At 37.0% G+C, this 15648-nt stretch overlaps 1 protein-coding gene across 24 annotated transcripts in view; it reads right to left on the reverse strand.

The window, feature by feature from the left end:
• The window catches only part of dlg1b (discs large MAGUK scaffold protein 1b), a 130335-nt gene that overhangs the window by 12861 nt on the left and 101826 nt on the right, over nt 1-15648 (reverse strand). For all 24 annotated transcript variants that reach the window (XM_042717820.1, XM_042717819.1, XM_042717829.1 and 21 more), the window contains 6 exons: nt 11531-11700; nt 9482-9618; nt 9250-9394; nt 2640-2766; nt 402-558; nt 126-228 (listed from right to left, as the gene is read on the reverse strand). In XM_042717820.1, the coding sequence (XP_042573754.1) occupies nt 126-228; nt 402-558; nt 2640-2766; nt 9250-9394; nt 9482-9618; nt 11531-11700 (839 nt within the window). The remainder of the gene's footprint in view (nt 1-125; nt 229-401; nt 559-2639; nt 2767-9249; nt 9395-9481; nt 9619-11530; nt 11701-15648) is intronic.

The raw sequence follows: 15648 nt of genomic DNA on the forward strand, positions 1-15648 counted from the left end.
GATTTTTACTTCTCGCAATAACACAGCTAAGAGACTCCTGCTGTTCATTGATTGCTTTCTGGTTTGTTTTTAATGAGTGGTCAAAATGATTGACATGGAGCTGTTTTTCATCAAGCAAGACTCACCCTCTGGTCTGTACTGGGCAACGATGGTGACTGTTTGTCCGGCGTTCTTCAGGGTTGCAGCGGCCTGTTCATGAGTGGCACCGCGTAAGTCTATTCCATTCACCTAAGAAAGGTACAGCCATTTTTATATCAATAGGATAAGCAGTATGATAGTGGTCTGCACACTGTTTAGCACTGAGCTCAGTGTGTCTGCTGAATACTGTAAGAAAAACTCCTGATTAAATGCTCATCTTGTGTGTGACAGGGCAAGGTTTCAGTGCCCACTGTAATACTCACAGACACCAAGCGGTCTCCTTTCCTCAATTCTCCACAGAGGTCTGCAGGGCCTCCGGCCAGGATGAAGGAAATAAATATGCCCTCTCCGTCCTCTCCACCCACTATGTTGAAGCCAAGCCCTGTAGAGCCTCGATGCAACACCACCTTCCTGGCTTCCCTGCATAAGCAAAAAATAAAAACATGTCCTTAGACAACCACATTAAAAAACTAAACTTACAGACTCACAGCATCATACATAAACTGTTCATTTTGTCTGAAATAGCACAAATTATTACAGCTAGCAAAAATTATTACAAAGTACGCTGTGTTCTCTATAATGTATGTCATACAGCATGATTCTATAAGAGTTAGAAATACTAATTTGTAAGATCACATTTAATGACAAGTCTCTTATGTATGTATATATAAGCTTCTGCAATGTCAAAACATTTATTCGCGTCCAGAGTTGCATTAATTTTTCGCCAGGATCTTGTATTGATGATGGGAGAGTCAGACTGCTGCGCAAAGTCTTCTCCAGCACATCCCATAGATTCTCACTGGGGTAAAGGTCTGACTCTGGACTCTGTGGTGGCCAATACATGTGTGAAAATTATGTTGCATGCTCACTGAACCACTCTTTCACAATTTGAGTATAATCTTGGAATATATAATCTTGGAATATGGAATTTGAGTATAATCTTAGAATATATAATCTTGGAATATGCCCGTGCCATCTTCATATATTCAGTATATTCAGGTAATCAGCTGACCTCATTCTTTGGGCACATAACATAATCATCCATGCAGTAATTGTCCAATGGGAGGATCTTAAATATTTGCTTAGTTAAATCCAGATGGTGACTTTTTTTTTTTTTTGGACGGGCAGTGTGTATATATATATATATATATATATATATATATGATATAGAAACTAAGGGGCAAATTTAAATAATTTTTTATATAATTCCACAAATGAACATTCTTTAAAGAGTGCAAAGTCAGTGTATATAACTGACCTCTTGGAGGCACTGCTGGTCTAGTTCTACTACACACAGCCACGAAACAACCCTGTGGCTAACTTACTGATACTGTAAAATCAGACACCATTTTATCACATCACCTCTTGCCTATTAAATAGAGCACTGCTATAAAAATCAACAATGAACACAATGACATCTAGAACGGGCCACATGCTCTTTTCAGGCTGTACTGTATGTTTGATTGTTGCGCCAAACTTCAAATCCTCCTGTACACCTAAATGGTCCGATTAATAGAATCGTTTGTTCTGCTGGATTACGACAATCTTGTTTATTCATTTTCTGGCAAGCTGGCTAAGAGGCTTGATGATGCGCTGCGGTTTTTATGAAAATGAACCCACACATGACGTGGATGGGCTAAATATGGAGCTTATCAAATTGCTAAATCGGCAATGATGCGTCGTTTTGGGTCAGATCTGTCTAAGTGTCTGGTGTTACATCTGGATAAATGATATAACCACACCCTTTTTTGCAACCAGTCTGATTTTTTATTATGCTATCTCAAGTGGGCCAATTCTAAAATTAAAATAGATATAACCTTGTAAAATCATCACATATGTTTGGCATGGATGGCATACTGAAAGGGGAACTGCCATCTGCCCTCACAATTGACAACTCCCTCAGTGAGGCATTGCAGCTTGGGCCAACTGACCTGAGTAAAAGTAAATAGCAATTCGATACTCCAGTGAACTATATCAAAAAAGTTCAGAGCATCTCATCTTCTAAACAGGTCATGATATCATCCTGAACATCACACATGAGACTCAGAGCACTGACTTGCTCTGGCATCACATTATAAAAATAATGAACAGCTTGAAGCTCCCCTTTTGTTGAACTCAAACAGTAGGCTTAAAGTACATAATTAATCCGGTATTCATCTGATGATACTAAGTGTATGACAAAATAATGGCAGGAAAACACCTTTCTATTGAGTTGCACAAAATATTACAGTATACAGCCCTATCAACGCAGTCTGAAAAAAAAGGAAATAATATTATGAGCCATCCATTTAATTCATCACTGAATAAGACTCACAAACTATTTTTCATTAAAGATCGGAATTAAATCCGGAAATCTGTATCAATACCCAGCCGTGATAAGGACTATGATCAGTTTTGTTTATTAAAACTGTAAAATGTAAAATGTTGATCTATACACACAGACAAAAAAATATTGTGTATGAGCATCATTGTAGATTTATGCAGACAATTTTTGACAATACCTGGTTACATCATCATCCCCCACCATGGTTTTCGGGGTTGGGGAGTAGCGTCCAGAATGCACCGGAGGCAGCGGCTGGCTCAGATAGCTTGGAGGGCTGATATGGTTTTCCATGTGTTGCGAATAGGCTGGTAAAGAGGAAAACAGGCACAAACATTAAAACATGTCTCAAACACCTTGAAGTGCATTACATAAAAGCTTGCACCAAAGAGTTCCAAGTAGGGCTGGGCGATAAATCGATTTTATCGATTAACTCGAATGTGTAGTTTACATCGATTTGTTTGAATGAAAATCGGTTTTCTTTTTAACATCCACCGGCGCTCCACTCAGGGCTCCCGTAGTTCATAATGAGCTCAACCGCCAAACCCCCCCCCCCCCCACCCCCCCAAGAAGAGGATGTGTTCGAAACAGAGCGTTGTGAAGCTCCGCTACGTTTCCCGCTGTATGGACGTCGTTCCACTCAGTCGCTCAGCCGCACCAAGCAAGCGCCCCGTTAATATTCTGCTCACCCTCGCCATAAACCAATTCCCGCTCAGATCCCGCTCCGACATAAAATGTCTCTAGCAGGCCTAATGTTTACTGTTTGTACCGAAATTCTTGGATAATTGTCTAAAATTATGCATGCAGATAAATGGCAATTTTTCAAAACGAAATTCTTACATTCTTCTTAATTTTATTAATTGTATAAGGCTAATTAAAATGTATTTAATATATTAATCTAACCTTAGTAAACATAGCCTACCTAAAATTCAAAAACTGAAGAAGTGTATTTGATTTTCATGAAAATAGCATGAAAAATCATAAATCATCTTGTCTCAGTTACAAATTTGACTGGTAAATGATAAAGAATGATAGCCCCTTTTGTATTGCATTGCATTGCATATCAGGGATGACAGATTGATAAAAAGACATGCTTTTTGTGACTAGATTTAGCTTTTGATACTTTGCGGTAAAAGTGGCTCTCTGATTGACTCTGCCCTATCGGTGCGGCTCCCATGAAAAAAATAAACAAATAGTAAAGACCTTTGACAGTCTTACAGACTGTATCCAGTATGATAAGAATGTTATGTTACATTTTATTTTATGTAATGTTTTCACGGTTTACAATGGCAGGACCTGACATCTTGTCTTTTTGACTTGTTGTTTCTGATTGCACTTTAACCTGAAGGGGGAATCCAGTTCAAATCCCAGAAGGTAAAATCAAAACAAAATAAAGTTAAAACTTGTTTTGAACAATTTCTTTGTCATCTGAATATTGATTTTAAGTAGGGGGGGGGGGGGAATCGATTTAAATCGTAAATCGGATTTTTTGTTAAAAAATCAGGGATTTTTTTTTTAGGCCATATCGCCCAGCCCTAGTTCCAAGATCTCTTTTTACTTAATTCTCCTGACATACACAATTATATGTTATTCAGTTTGCATCCTTGTGAGAAACAGAATGATAATGATACCCTGGGATGAGCTTTTATCACCTGGGCCTCCACTGTGGCTCCACTTACAAAGATATCCATGTGGTGGAAAGAGACCTGGGGGTCAGAGTGAAACTGAGCCTAAACTATCCTTATTTTACCCGTCTTTGTCTCTCTGTAAAGGTCTCATTTGAAGCAAACAGTTAGCTGAGCTCATGAAAAAAGGCTTCCTGGGTATTGGTGAATCATCATATGAGCTCTGTTGACTGGAAGTATGATCCATACTTGCAGAATCACAAAATGATGGTAAAATGGGGAAAATAGGTAGTATAAGTATTGAATGCTTTTTCCAACTACCGGTATCCCAAAGAGCTTTTATGTTTGTTTGTCAGTATTTTCCATCTGCAGTTACTGTTGTAATGTCACCAGTGTGGAATGCATGCTTAAATGTGTTAACTGTTGCAACGGTGATATGGTGAAACAAAACTCTTATCTTCTCTATAGTGTCCACTTCACTGCTCTAAAGCATGCTTAAATGTGTTAACTGTTGCAACGGTGATATGGTGAAACAAAACTCTTATCTTCTCTATAGTGTCCACTTCACTGCTCTAAAGCATGCTTAAATTTGTTAACTGTTGCAACGGTGATATGGTTAAACAAAACTCTTATCTTCCCTATAGTGTCCACAAACACTGCTCTAAACCTGTGATGAAATGTGACATCTTAAGTGGGATGAGACCAGATATGTGCTCTCAGAGACCAATATTCAAGAACACAGTGTATTTCGGTATTTCAGGTTGCCAGTTGGCAGAAAACACAGCGTATTTCATTTCATTCATCATCAGGTGCACTCGTTTCTTTTTTGTGTCATCAGTCTGGCAACCCGCACCTGCATCACGTTTGAGGAGGAGGGGCCGGGGGAAAAAAAAACCCCTCTCCAATATTTTGAATTTGGACTCCAATAACTAGTTCAATCACTCGGTGGCAATCCTACATATTGCACCTTTAACACAAAAAAATAAATACAATATAGAATCAATATAATATAATATAATATAATATATATATAATATAATATAATATAATAAATATAATATAATATAATATAATAGCAGAAATAAAATAATTAGCACTTATTTTATAAAATATTTATATGAAATTTCCCAAAGTGTAGCAAAGCTCTTGGTAGATGATATGTTGATCTATTACTATATTTAAAAAATATAAAATAATGAAATAAAATATATATTATATATTATAAATATATATAAATCTATAAAATATATTATATAATCAATATGATTACATTCCCTATGAGTGATATCAAATCATGAATGATATGAGTGCTATTAAACTAAACTGAGCTGTTTAACAACACTTATCTTCTTTAGAGCTGCTTTACACCCACGTTTAGGTCTTTACTAACTATCTGTGCATCCATTCAGGGCTTTTTCTACAATTTGTTCTCTGATATGAGCTCTCTGGTTGGGAGATGTATATTTGGGCCCAGTGGGCTGGGAGCAACAGTTGCAATAGCACTCTCTCTATAGCCTATAACAGAACGAGAGGCTTAGCTGCAGAAACCTCATTTTACCCTCAGGCAAAGCAGAGTGGAACAGAGTGGCATTATAAAAAAAACAGCCCAACAGATGGTAAAATGCATGCTTTATGGCTCTCCATGGGGACAAAAATATAATCTACTGACACGAAGGCTCCCCCTCTGCAATACACTAACAAAATCAAGCAGATCAGTGTGTCCAAAAAGCACGCTCAAATAAAGAACAGCACTTTAACACTATATACAAGCTATAAACAGCGTTATTTCCATTCTAAGTCAGGCTGCTGAATGATTTTGCACACTTAACAAAATTATTTCTCATTCATTAACTCCAACTCAGGTTCACTTTGTTTGTGAAGCCCTGTGTACCATCGTTCCACATGCTGCCTTCTATGCATTAAGATACTGTATTGCTGCTTGGATTAGCAATACAGACTTGACCACGTGATCCCAGCCATGACTGAATTTGTGATTTGGCTTTCAAGTCAAGTAGAGAAAAGCAACCTTCTACTGAAAACTTTTAATTCAGCTAAATGGTTACGCTATGACATATCATCTATTAGTCACAAGTTTTGACAGGATACAAATTTGCAGTCAAAGTACACCAAACCTGAACTCTGTCTAGTGGTTCGAACTGATTTCTGTGACTAGCAGGTCATAAATTGTGACCGATATGGGGTGGTTTTGTCTAATTGCCCCATACACAGGGGGGATCAGTGCTGTGCAGCAGAGTTGTGCAGGCTTTGATTGAGACAGGAGTCATCCTTCATCATACTGGGGTACATGGCAAGCATCCTGTTTAAGGATTAAAAATTAGTGTCTAAAGGGAGTTGTGTGGGGTGCATCAGAAGGGGTAGAGAGATCAAGAGCTTTTTATGATGAAAGTGTGTCTGATTTGGTGGTGTGGTGTTGTGTCTGTAAGTGTGTGACTATGTGTCTGGGGTCAACAGACTTTAAAGAGCTTAGCAGTGGAGAATAAGGGTGGTTGATTATGTAAATGTACAATAACTTTAAGGTAACTTTCCTTGACAGGCTTGAGCTTACTAGGAAATTATTCGGTGTTCAGAAGTCTAAATGTTGTAGGTCAAAAGCTGTAGTCCCCACAGTACAACGGGCTTTGAAGCTACAGCACAAAGCTAAAGTCCATTTCACATGACTTGCGTCAGGCTCACATCTCTCAAAACAAGCATCCTGCAGTGCTTTGACATCCACATGAACAGCACTTCAGATAAGGGCTGTTTAGTCATGTTTTTTCAGTGCCAGTGCCATTAAGATACTTCCAATCAGATGAATGTCAAGGTCAAGGTCAAGGTCAAAGTGCTGTACATATTCAAATGAAGTAAATATAGAGATAATAAAAACAAATGACTCAAAAACAATTAAATCAAAATACATTAACATACACAAACATACGTTTCATCCAAATGCCAATGAATAAAGATAAGTCTTCATGGCGGGATTTTTAAGGAGTGAGGGATTTAAAAGATGTATTGTAAGGAGTTGTTCTGTTGTAATGAGGTATGCTGTTTCTATAGGACCGGCTACACCCCTTAAATTTCAAGCGAGAGCAAGGTATATGCAAGAAAAGTTTATCAGAAAATCTGAGAGAGCAAGAGGATTGCTGATAGCTGAGTAGTTTAATATCTTCAAAGCAATTAAAAAGGTCAGAATAAGAGTGATCAGAGCTAAGAGGAATGTAGATCTGAGTATCGTCAGCATAATGATATGAAATATTATATTGCCTCATGATCGAACCCAAGGGGAGAATATACAAACAAAATAAGATAGGCCCCAAGAGGGATCCCTGTGGTACCCCATAAGTGAGCGGTGCAGAAGGAGAGGACGAGTGTCCAATCATCACCTTAACTGATCTATCGAAGAGGTATGATGAGAAACAATCCAGTGCTGTGCCCCTAATGCCAACTTCATCCCTTAGACGATTAAGAAGGGTAGCATGATCAACTGAATCAAATGCAGAACTAAGATCAAGTAGCATTAAAATAGCAGATTTACCGGAGTCCAAAGCAAGGAGTAGATCATTCGACACCTTCAGCGATGCAGACTCAGTGCTATGATGGGCTCTAAAACCAGACTGAAGTTTATCTAAAATATTGTTTTGTGAGACATATGAAGATAACTGATTAAAAACTATTTTCTCTAAAATTTTAGATACATAGTATACATTTAATTTACATAGTAATGAATCATTATTTATCTGATAACCATTAGCAGGGGTTTTAAAAGGTCAACAACAAATGGGGTTAAAACTTGGGTTCATCCTTGCTTTTCCATAAGAAGACAGTTGACTGATAACTGAAGGGATGGGTCACATTGATTGACAAGCAGATCAGTTGTCCAACAACTGACTAGTCAATACCTGAGATGGACTAGCTCTTCTGGATTTCTTTTTTAGTTTTTGATATTCTGGAAGTGTTTTAATTAGCATGTTAATATCATTTCATGCTTTAGGTGTTAGACAACTTTAGACATATTGCATAAAGCTGATACGTTGAAGATTCTTTTGGAGTTTTGTATTTATTATGATACGACAGTTGAGAGCAGACAGGAAATGAAGTGGGAAAGAGAGAGGGGGGTGGGATCAGGAAAGTTCCTCGAGCCGGGATTCCAACTCGGTATGTAAAATGTAAAATTCTAATAAAAATACTATTAAAAAAAAACAAAAACAAAACAATAGCATAGAACATACCTGTCCAAGTGCCATAAATATTTTTTTTTCCAAAGTTTGCATGCCTGCACCTCTAGAAGTTTTAAATATATCTCAATATCCTTTTAAATTCTGGGTCTTCATAAACTTTTCTTTTGTAACCTTCATTTTTAAGGCCCTATATGATTCATTCCCAAAGACATGGGGTGCCCAATGTGACTCAATGTACAGGTTCTTGAATTATACCAGTTAAAAAAAAAAGTTTTAATGTATTTAAAGAATTGTATTTTCAGACTCCAATTTCATTTAGCATTGTCGACTTTTGATTGGATCGACAAAACGCATCTTAATACCAGATGTAAAGAGGGCCTCTAGTTCCTAAGAAACTTTTATTTTGGAATCCTCATAATGCCCTATATGGTTAAGAAATAATAGGATCTCAATGCAGCTCCATGTCCAAAGTGTTTAATTTTCCAACAAAATACTATAGAACCCAATATAATCAGTGATGTGGTCACTAGATGCGGTGTGGCGCAACACGACAAATCCCCTGCTGCCGCGTTTTATTTATGACGAACTGACACAAAGTTCAAATGATTTGCATTGGTCGCTTTTCTTGTCCAGTGTAGACGGACTTTAGCTGTTGCGGCGCAGGGCACAACCCTCAGCCTTACTGAGTCATTAGCGCCTTTTTAAGGGCAGGAAGACACATGGAGGGGCATTTGCACAGCAGTGCCTTCACCTCTACTGCACAATGTAAGCTTTAATGGCTGCGAGGGTGGCACGTTCAGACAAGCGCAATCGATAGTAGTTTAGTCCTCTCCTCTGTGGCCTATTAGTACTCCTGCTGGCAGGGCTACGAACAGAGCACAGATCAATACAACCACTGCCGGGCATGGGCTTCACACACTGCAACAGTCTGTACAAGTAAGACATTTTAACCTACCCCCCCACACTCCCCGCCCCATGTGGAACTCACAGTTGGTGATGTCAGGAGGGGCAAAACTGTCATTCATGAAGACACTATTGGGTTTAGCCACTTTCAAGTAGACCACGTCTGGGGTATTTTTCAAGGCAGTCACGGCATGCTCATGGGTAACTTCCTCCAGGCAGGAGCTATTTACCTATGACACACACCAAAACACACACAGACATTAATCTATTTAAGAAGCACACAGTCATCAACAACAAGCAATAGACTGTTTCCTTACAGCAAGAAGTTTGTCTCCTATCTGCAGCCTCCCATCTTTGTGTGCAGCTCCACCTTCAATAATCTTAGTGACGTAGATGCTATTGTCTCCTGGGATGTGCTGATTCCCAACACCCCCTGCTATACTGAAGCCCAGACCTGGCATAAACCAAGATACAGACAAAAACATAACATTATTTGAAACTTAGATTTAGCTGCTCATCTTAACGTGCAAAAAACATCTAGACAGAAGAAAAATTAAAAGCAGCTAAATAATCAACACTATATGCCATAGTTAACATTCACAAACAACAACAACATAAAATGCTATCATGTAATCTGAATGGAATTTAAATAAACTAAAAAGAGAAATAAACTGATAACTTTAAACTGTGTGTAAAGGCCAGAGAGGAATGTATCCATAGCAACAGCATCTTAAGGTCTTTGCGGTGTTGTGGAAATGCTGTGGCTGGCCTTAAAATAGCCCTGTTGCTATATATATATATATATATATATATATATATATATATATATATATATATATATATATATATATAGTCATTAGCACCTTTTTAAGGAAAGGAAGACACATGGAGGGGCATTTGCACAGCAGTGCCTTCACCTCTACTGCATAAAATAAAATAGCCCTGTTGCTATATATATATATATATATATATATATATATATATATATATATATATATATATATATATATATATATATGTGCGTAAAAAAAATGCAACAGGGCTAGACCATAGAAATTTTTTTATGGTCTATGGTCTCCTGATACAGTGGGGCATATTTTATGCAAATAACCCAAATATTAAAATTATGTCATTAATGACTCACCCTCATGTCGTTCCAAACCCGTAAGACCTCCGTTCATCTTCGGAACACAGTTTAAGATATTTTAGATTTAGTCCGAGAGCTTTCAATCCTTCCATTGAGAATGTATGTACGGTATACTGTCCATGTCCAGAAAGGTAATAAAAACATCTTCAAAGTAGTCCATGTGACATCAGAGGGTCCGTTAGAATTTTTTGAAGCATCGAAAATACATTTTGGTCTGAAAGCTCTCGGACTAAATCTAAAATATCTTAAACTGTGTTCCGAAGATGAACGGAGGTCTTATGGGTTTGGAACGACATGAGGGTGTTTTAATATTTGGGTGAACTAACCCTTTAACAATCATACACTCTAACCTCCGATCAGATATTAATCCCAAGATATTTAGCAGCACTCTTGTTATTTCAGTGTAATCCAGTGAAGGATTAGAGGCTAAAAATGTAAAATTTGGTTGGGTGAAACTGAAACCGTTCTTCAACATGCTATTCATCTTTTTAATAGAGCAAGAGCACACAATTATAACTTGATACATAGAGCCTAGTAAAGCCAATGTTGAAGGTTTGCTGCCGAGCATAGCTGCAAATTGTTGTGCTTTGCTTTGAGGTAACTGAAAAGATTTGTAGTGTTTCCACAATGTTGCCACTTGAGATTTACATGTTTTACATATAACTTTAGTCTGCATGTGGTCATCTCTTTTAAAACCAAAATACTGTCATATCTTTAAGCTGCTTCTACATTTTGGCACTAAATCATCGTCTGCAGCTGTAGGTGCCCCGGGCTGCCACATTTTATCAGATTAGCTCGCTATGAAAGCATCATGGCTTGCTGATTGTCTTGCATCAGAGCACGCGCATACTACCATGCACACGAGCACATATCCCAGCTAACAACCGCATGCCAGATGCTATATTATCCACTTAAAACTTTGACCATACATAACTTTTCAAAGTATTAAATCACTCATTCACTTCATCGCAAACCATAGCAATATGCATACCAGAATATGCACATTTGCAATATTTCAATAATTTCGATATATTGTGCAGCCCTACTCACATTTGTTCTGTATGTTCTCGTTACACAGATCATAAATATTTACATTCAAACTAACCTAACATTTAGAAGTGGTAAGACTTTTAAAATCCAAGGTACATTGTCAAATGTCAAAGGCTACCCAAATGAAAAATCAACAGCAATAATGAGGAGTTGTCTTGTGTTACTTTACCTTTGGGTCCTTTGATAAGCTTGATCTCCATGAGTTTCTCTGAAGCAGACTTTCTTCTCCTAACATATAGTCTGACCAGGGACCCCGCTTCCTTCAATGCCTCCACAGCCTTACTGTGAGTCACATCCCGAACATCAACATCATTCACTCGCAGAATCACGTCATTCACCCTGCATGGAGCAAAGCACAGGTCAAACATGCACAAGCAACAGTGCAGAGTGCGGACATATCAATCTCATTTATCTGCACGGTGTACACTGTCCATCAACAGCAAACTCTAGAGATGATGTAACTTAGCTTAACCCTCTGGAGTTGATCAACGCGGATACACGTTTTGTGGCATCTTCTGCTGATAATCCCGAAAATAATTTAAATTACACTTTCAGTTTTGATCGTACAGATAAGAGCAATACACACATAATAACAACAAAACTTTGTGTATTTATAAAATAAAGAAAAATAAACAGAGAGCGCTGTCTGCCGCCTTGGTTCTGCATGATCTTCATTTAGAAACGCGTCATTAAAATGAACTGTAACTCAGCAAATACTCAACAAAGAGACATGTCAGAGATATCTATAGAAAGTTTGGCATGTCTACTTTTAAACTAAGCAAATCTTATCGAAAACAAATATTCTGTGATAAAGTAATCCATATGAAAACAATGCGATGTCCAGTCTTTCACGTCTCCCTACATTATATCTAATGCAACCACGCCAACACGTCGAGCGCGCTATTGATATTACAATTGTCTACATGAAGCTCGCGGCGTGTAAATGCCCACATGACAGCAAACAAAGCAGCGAGACTGTTCTTCAAGTTTTTTATTTTATTTTACTGTCCGCTTTGCGCTGATAGGAATAATACCGATACAAAATTCTCCTCAAGAAGACGTGCTGAGAGGAATAAGATTTGGATTACCTCAGAAAATAGAATGAAACGGCTTAAACCAGCAGAGATCATAAACATGAGTAAGTCTTTTATTATTAATCTACTTGTATTAGTTTTCATATAACTTGTACACATTTTACTAGTTAGACTTTTTTTTTCCATATTATTATTTACTAAATGTATAATCAAGTGAAACATTATGAAGTTTTTTTTATGTTTTTTATGTTTTTTTATGATCTAACGTATAACATAGACAGCAATACGATATAAAAGTAATATGAGGTATGTGCCAGGTATGTGATGTTCATTTATGTATTTCAACATGACACAATGCCAGTCAAAACTTTTGAACAGTAAGATTTTTAATGTTTTTGCAAATAATTCTCTTCTGCTGACCAAGCCTGCATTTATTTGATCTAAAATACAGACAGTTGCATTTGCTAAAGCAGTAATATTGTGAAATATTTTTACTATTTTAAATAACTGCTTTCTATTTGAATATATTTTAAAATGTAACTTATTCCTGTGATCAAAGCTAAATTTTCAGCATCATTACTCCAGTCTTACTGCAAGTGTAACAATATACACTATACCATTCAAAAGCTGGGAGTCAGTATATATAGAAATTAAAACTTTTATTTAGCACACAAGTGATGATAAATACAATAATCATGTTACAAACGATGCTGTTCTTTCAATTAATCAAAAAAAAATACATAATAATAATAATAACAAATGTTTTTTGAGTAGCAAATCAGAATATTAGAATGATTTCTGAAGGATTGTGTGACTGGAGTAATGATGCTAAAAATTCAGCTTTGAAAGTCAGCTTTGATTGTTCCTAAAACTGTTTAACTGCACTCGCAAGTGAATCTAAAGTTATTTTGTGGGATAATTAAATATATTCTAAATAAACTACAAACCTAAAAATATATACATTTATTTTGTCATCACATTATTTATTTTAACTCTTCCCTCTCAGTCACACACCTGGCTGAAAGGCTCATTATGCGGGCCTTTGTCTTCTCAGGTGTGAATCACATTAATATTGATGGTCAATCACACCTACTCGCATATGCCCTTTCGAAACAAAAAGTGTCTTAGAAAATTTAAATCAATCTATTGTTTTCTGTGAGCTAGTAAACAAGATGATTTTCACATCACTTTGAAGCAAAAATTCTAGGCTACAAGGTCCATGTTTGACACTCTTGTGAACAAATGGTCTCTAGGTGTTTTATGAACTTATTTCAGTGACTTCAAAATTTTAGTTTTTTACTAACCACGCATAAACATTGTTTTCTCAAAAATTCAATCATGTACATACATGCTATTTACATATTATTGTAGCCCAGTTTATACTGAATACAGTGTTATTAGACTTTAGCCATGTATATGTTTATAAGCAACTGAAAAAAGCACAAAAGTCAGGGGATGTCAAAACTTCTCCAGGCCCCCAAAACCCCTTAGACCCCAGAGGGTTAATACTAGTGATACACCAAAATTTCAGCAACTGAAAATATTCTGAAACCAAAAATTCTGTTTTGGCCAAATATTTTTGGTTGCCAAAAAGTGCATTACTAGTATAAAGATAGGATAGGAGAAGTTACATACTCCTCAATGTTCAAGCAAAAGGACTGGGCGCACACGAACTGTTGAGCTCCTACTCTTTACTACTACTTACAGCAAAAAAAAAATGGATGGATCATATTATGGACGATAATAAATATTAATAAATCTTAAAATCTATAAATCCCTAAATCATAAATCTATCCAGGATCCTAGAGTCAATAAGTGTGAAGCTACCTAACCAACCAACTCTTTCAAAGCTTAAACAAAGTATCTTAAGGAAGATGACTGTCATCTGGGAGGGTCAACGAGACAAAACATCATGAGTAAAATCATGAGTTAAGGCTTCCCTAGATTGGTTTCTCCCACCCAGGAAAGAGACCAGACTCAGAATCCTAAGACCTTTTTGACCTCTTCCTCACAGAACTGAATCCTTCAGTACTCACAGAACAACACAGAGACTTCCTTTACATATAATGAATGCATAAAATCATCCTAAAATGATGCTTAAAATGATGTCAATACTATCGTACCAAGTCGATAAAATCATTTTAAAATCCTGCCGGTACTTGTTTTTCTTCAGTAGTGTAAGTACCGATGGTACCGAAGGTAGCGACTAGCGAGGCTGCAATTCTTGAGGACTTGATGGAGGCAGGAAGAGCATACGCCTGGAAGTGTTTCAATCGGTCCTCAGAGGGTAAAGAAAAAGAAAAAACGTTGACAAGGCGAGCACACAGAAGAACTACATGTGGAAGATGACGACAATATATGAATATGATTGTGTGAGATTTAAATGAGAGCACGCAGCTCTGAAAGCACGAGCACTGCGCATGATCTCACACACACTGTCTGACAGCTTACAGCTTGTTCATTTGTTGTGTATCCATATGCGGAATATCCTTATTAACATTATTGGCTAATATAACTGGTTTAAATAATAAATGTTAATGGTTTAAAAAAATATTTTCGGGCCTGCCAGTATGTCAGTAAATTTAAACTAATGCTTGCATTCAGAGTATAGGGGTGTGTGTGTGTGCGTGAGAGAGAGAGAGAGTGTTTGTGTGCGCATGCGTGAGTGTGTGTGAGTGTTATTTGAAGGCCATTATGTTATTTTTTGCCGTGGTATCGAGTATTGTGTAATTTTAGTGGTATCAGTACCAACTACTAGATTTTTTGGTATCGTGACATCCCTACATCATTGAATAACTTCATATCACATATGTAACACATAACACATTTGACGTGTGACACTTTGATCATGTTTTAATCACTCATTGTTTAAGTCCTTTTGAATAACTACTGAATAGTTTATAGGTTTATATTTGAGTTTGGTATGTGTGTGTTTGATAATTTGTGCTTAAAATATTTCTATCAATCAATTCTTGGTTAAAATGTATTATATTCTTCTTATATAAATCATACCTAAATTACTCTCTGCAAGAGTAGGAAAATTTGGACCATGTGACTAAGATAACATGTTGATGTATGTATTGGGAGGAGAAACATAGCAACACCCCACGCTAACACCATTAGGGATGTGTCTAACAGCCAAGTTTAAATCCCGATGACATGAACACTTCTGTGTCTTTTTGTTCGTTCAAGCATGCCTTTGTCACCTTTTTGGAATTTTTGGCTTCTTGGCCCACATGCCTGCTGTTCCCCT

The sequence above is a fragment of the Cyprinus carpio genome, chromosome B2 (assembly GCF_018340385.1).
Source record: "Cyprinus carpio isolate SPL01 chromosome B2, ASM1834038v1, whole genome shotgun sequence".
Taxonomy (NCBI): Eukaryota; Metazoa; Chordata; class Actinopteri; order Cypriniformes; family Cyprinidae; genus Cyprinus; species Cyprinus carpio.